This window comes from Condylura cristata, unplaced genomic scaffold (assembly GCF_000260355.1).
Source record: "Condylura cristata isolate star-nosed mole 26May11 unplaced genomic scaffold, ConCri1.0 scaffold00050, whole genome shotgun sequence".
Lineage (NCBI taxonomy): Eukaryota > Metazoa > Chordata > Mammalia > Eulipotyphla > Talpidae > Condylura > Condylura cristata.
The window spans coordinates 1227346-1231604 of record NW_004567151.1 but is presented as its reverse complement, the minus strand read 5'-3'; the positions used below and the strand labels follow the sequence as shown (position 1 = coordinate 1231604).

Genomic DNA, 4259 nt, shown 5'->3' with positions numbered 1-4259 from the left:
GCATTCCTGGCGGGGTGCGTGCCTGGGGGGTGCATGTCTGGCCGTCCGGCCGCGGGGCCGCGGGGGCGGTGGCTCGCTCAGGCCCTGTCTTCCCTCGCAGGCATCATGACCGGGGCGTTCTACTCAGTCTCCACGCTGCTGAACCAGATGATCCTGAAGCACTACGAGGTGAGCGCCAGCGGGGTGCGTGCCTGGCGGGGTGCGTGCCTGGGGGGTGCATTCCTGGCGGGTGCGTGCCTGGGGGGTGCATTCCTGGCGGGGTGCGTGCCTGGGGGGTGCATTCCTGGCAGGTGCGTGCCTGGCGACCGTGTCCCATCCCGGTGGCCCCGGGAGGCCGAGTAGCACCGTGTTAGCTCGGCGGGAGACCCTCAGAGTAGAGTGTCTGCTGCTTTGACAAAACCGAAGCCTGAAAGTTTTTTTTAAAGATTGATTGATGCATACAGAACTGGGGTGCAGGCCAGAGGTGCGGGGTCAGAGGACTCCCCAGAGACAGAGTTGGGGGCAGAACAGGCAGATGGAGGAAGCCCACTGCCGAGGGGAGCAGCGGGGAGACAGGAGGGGTCCCCCCCGGCCGGGGATGGAGCTCGTGCAGCAGTGGCTGCAGACAGCTCCATGGCGCTGTGCTCCCCACCAGGGAGGGCCCTTCTTTATGTAACGTGCCAAGTGTCTGCATCACCCCTTGGCAGTCACCTGTGAATTATGTCCGAACCCTCCTCCAAATCACTGTCTTTCTGAACACAGGGGCTCGAGGAAAGTCTCCCTCTGGATACCTCTTTTCCAGCCCCCCCACCCCCCAGTTTTAAGTCAGGAAGCCTCTGTCTGCTCTTCCTGTACTTGGCCTGCTCAGCACAACATGTGGGCATCCCCTGCCTTCTGAGATGCCCTTCGGGGGGCGGGGGGGTTGAACCCCAAGTGTCTGACGAACCCCCCTGACCACCCCCAGGGAGAAGAGGTGAACGCCGGCAGGATCGGGCTGACGCTGGTGGTGGCCGGGATGGTGGGCTCCATTCTCTGCGGCCTGTGGCTGGACTATTCCAAGACGTACAAGTAGGTGACCGGGTGTGTCTGCACCCAGGGCCAGTGCGTGCACCGTGCGTGCTCGGGGCTGCAAGAAGCCAACTTTCTGCCTTAAATATAGAAAACGCCACCACAAGACTTGGCCACGGCCCTCCTGGGCCCTCCCTCGCCATGGGGGGGGGCCTCACTTCTGTTCTGGGGAGAGCCCTGTCTGGGGTGCAGGCCAGAGGGGCAGGGGCGGTGAGAGGCTTCACCAGAGACAGAGCGGGGAGCAGAACAGGTCGACGGACGAAGTCCACTGCTGAGGGGAGCAGCGGGGAGGCAGGAGGGGTCTGCTGCGTCCTGAGGGTCCCCGAGGGGGCGGGGATCGAACTCGCACTGAGGTGGCTGCAGCCGGCTTGCAGTGCCACCAGGGAGGGCCGTCATCAGCCTTGTTTCAGTTAGGTTCTTGGCGAAATTGCCCCTGAGCTGAGCCTTCCTGGGACAGGGACAGGGACGTGGACACGCCTTGGGCCGCACGTTTCTGCGGCCCCTGTGGGCACTGGGTGCCCAAGGGAAAGTGGCAGCACCCCAGAAGCCGATGGGGTGAACGCTGGGGGTGAACGACATGGTGCTGTGTCCCCTGCGGCTCTCGGCCAGTCTGGTGGCTGGACCCGCCCTGGGCTGTGGCTGGGACCCTCCGGCTCAGCCCCGGGGTGCACTGCTCGCCTTACAGAGTCGAGCCAGCGTGTGTCTGGCTCTGGCCTGACCTCAGCACTCAGGGGGCAGCGTGAGCAGTGACCAGGAGGTCACTTAGCAGGTTACAGTGGGTGTCCGGCGTCAGCTGTGGAAATGGAAAACAGGGGGGTCGTTGGGAGGAGAGCCTGGGCTGGGGTGTGTGGGAGGGCCGCTGGGGCGTGGGCTGAGCCCCCCTGATGTTGGGTGGCGCTCACACAGCCCTCCTGGCCGAGGGGGGGACGGTGTGGACCCGCCCTGACCCACGGGGACCCCACGAGGGCTCCCAGACCCAGGGAACCCCCGCCTGGCTAGGTGACCGAGCGCCGTGAGGGCCGAGGCCGGCGTGACTGCGTGGGGGTCAGCGGCAAGGCCGGGGCGCGCCTGGGCCACCGCTCACGCCCACCCTGGGCTCTGGGCCTGTCACAGCTCTGGTCGGCCCCGGCTCCGCTGACCGGGCTTCCGGCGGCCTCAGCACGCGCCGCGGCCCGGGGACGACCACAGCCCGGCGCCCTGACACCCCGGACCGTTGCAGGCAGACCACGCTGATGGTGTACCTGCTGTCGTTCGTGGCGATGCTCGTGTTCACCTTCACGCTGCACCTGCACATCTTGGTCGTGTTCATCACCGGAGGGGTGCTGGGGTAAGCCGCGGGGTGCCTGCCTCCGGTCTGAGCGGCTCGTAAGCGGGTTTTAGGTCCTTAAGATCATCCAGGGCTCTTCAATATTTTTTGAAAAGATGTATTTATTTCTGCATACGGAACTGGGGTACAGGCCAGAGTGGGGGGCGTGAGAGGACTCCCCAGAGCCACAGTGGCGAGCAGAACAGGCAGATTTGCTGACACCCACTGCTGAGGGAGCTGAGGGAGGCGGGAGGGGTCTGCCGCGCCTTGGGGGTGTTCGGGGTGGCTTGGTGTGCTCTGTGTTACGCGTGCGTTAGCCTGACGTGACCTCAGTCACCTCATTTGGTTAGAAGAGCAGATGACTCCGAAAGCCAGAGCTCAGTTCCGCAGAACAGAATTTCCCATGCTCGTGGCCGGGGCTGCCGGGCTCGGCGGCCTGGGGAGGGACAGGGGCGTCACCCCTCGGACACCCGTCCATCCGCCCGGGCCTGTCTCCTCAGTTTCTTCATGACCGGCTACCTGCCCTTGGGCTTTGAGTTCGCTGTGGAGATCACGTACCCGGAGCCTGAAGGCACCTCGTCCGGCCTCCTCAACGCCTCTGCCCAGGTAGGCCTCCGTCGGCCGCCCGGCGTCAGTCTGTGGGCCCCGGGCGGGACCGTAGTGTCCCTGACAGTTTTCCAGGTACCAAAGCCTGTGAACACGGTAGTGACCACACGTTTGGGGGGGAACGCCCCCCTTAGACACGCTCAAGGTCACGCCCTCGTCTCCCGCAGGTGTTTGGGATCTTCTTCACCCTGATTCAAGGGAAGCTCGTCCTGCACTTCGGCCCCATGGAGGGCAACATCTTCCTCTGTGCCTGCATATTCGTGGGCGTCATCCTGACCGGTGAGGCGCCCGCATGAGTTCTGTGTCCCCCTGTCTTTCTGCTTCATTTTCAGAAGTCAAGGGGGCCGTGCGTTGAGGAGCGGCCGCCCTGGTGTTCATCCGAGGACACAAATCGTGTCGGGTTTCCATGCTCCGTGGCCACAGGGCAGGAAGTCGTGGGGCAGCAGCCAGAGGCGACTGGCCTGGCGGGGACCCTGCTCCCCGGACTGTGGCCGGGATGCCCCCGCTGTCCCTTGGGTCAGGGGCCACAGTGAGCAGCCGGGGGCGTCATGGAGCCCCCACTGGGCACCTGCACCCCAGCTCCCCCGGGCTGGTGCCCAGGGGCAGGGAGGTCACTGCCAGGGGTCTCCTGTCCTCACACCGCCTGAGTGTCGCCAGGAGGACGAGGGCAGGGAGAGACAGCACGGGCCCAGGCATCCCAGATGTCCAGTGTGGGTTGTCACACAGCAGAGGCCAGGCCACGCCACCCCCTTCCTTCTGTCCCCCCAACCCCCTCTTTCTTTTTTTAAGACTCATTTACTGATGCATACAGAACTGGGGTACAGGCCAGGGTACAGGGGGCTGAGAGGCTTCACAGAGACAGAGCGGGGAGCAGAACAGGCAGACGGACGAAGCACACTCCTGAGGAGAGCAGCAGGGAGACAGGAGGGGTCTGCTGTACCCTGGGGTCCCCTCCAGGGCCGGGATAGAACTCACCCTAAAGTGGCCGCGGCCGGCTTGCAGTGCTGCGCCCTAACACAGCACCCCCAGGGAGGGCGCCCCAAACCCCTCTTACCGACGTGGGTCTCCCTGGGTGGGCTGACCGCGCCATGTTTTTCCAGCGCTGATCAAGTCCGATCTGAAAAGACACAACATCAACGTAAATGGCAACGTGGAAGCTGTGAGTCGGGGCTGGGGGGCCGGCAGGAGGGGGGGTGCAGGGATGGTGCCTTCGCGGAAAGCGGGCGCCGGGGGTGGTGTGGGCCACCCTGGCTTCCGCGCCACTGAGATCTCGTCCGGTCCCTGTCCAGGTCCCGGTTGA

At 64.9% G+C, this 4259-nt stretch overlaps 1 protein-coding gene across 1 annotated transcript in view; it reads left to right on the top strand.

Annotated features, from left to right (window-relative positions):
* FLVCR1 (feline leukemia virus subgroup C cellular receptor 1) overlaps nucleotides 1-4259 on the top strand; it is a gene marked incomplete at its 5' end in the record, with an annotated part of 18979 nt that overhangs the window by 8662 nt on the left and 6058 nt on the right. Inside the window, 7 exons of the mRNA XM_012734201.1 lie at nucleotides 101-168; nucleotides 944-1047; nucleotides 2267-2374; nucleotides 2854-2959; nucleotides 3127-3238; nucleotides 4060-4118; nucleotides 4249-4254. Of these exons, the coding sequence (XP_012589655.1) occupies nucleotides 101-168; nucleotides 944-1047; nucleotides 2267-2374; nucleotides 2854-2959; nucleotides 3127-3238; nucleotides 4060-4118; nucleotides 4249-4254 (563 nt within the window). The remainder of the gene's footprint in view (nucleotides 1-100; nucleotides 169-943; nucleotides 1048-2266; nucleotides 2375-2853; nucleotides 2960-3126; nucleotides 3239-4059; nucleotides 4119-4248; nucleotides 4255-4259) is intronic.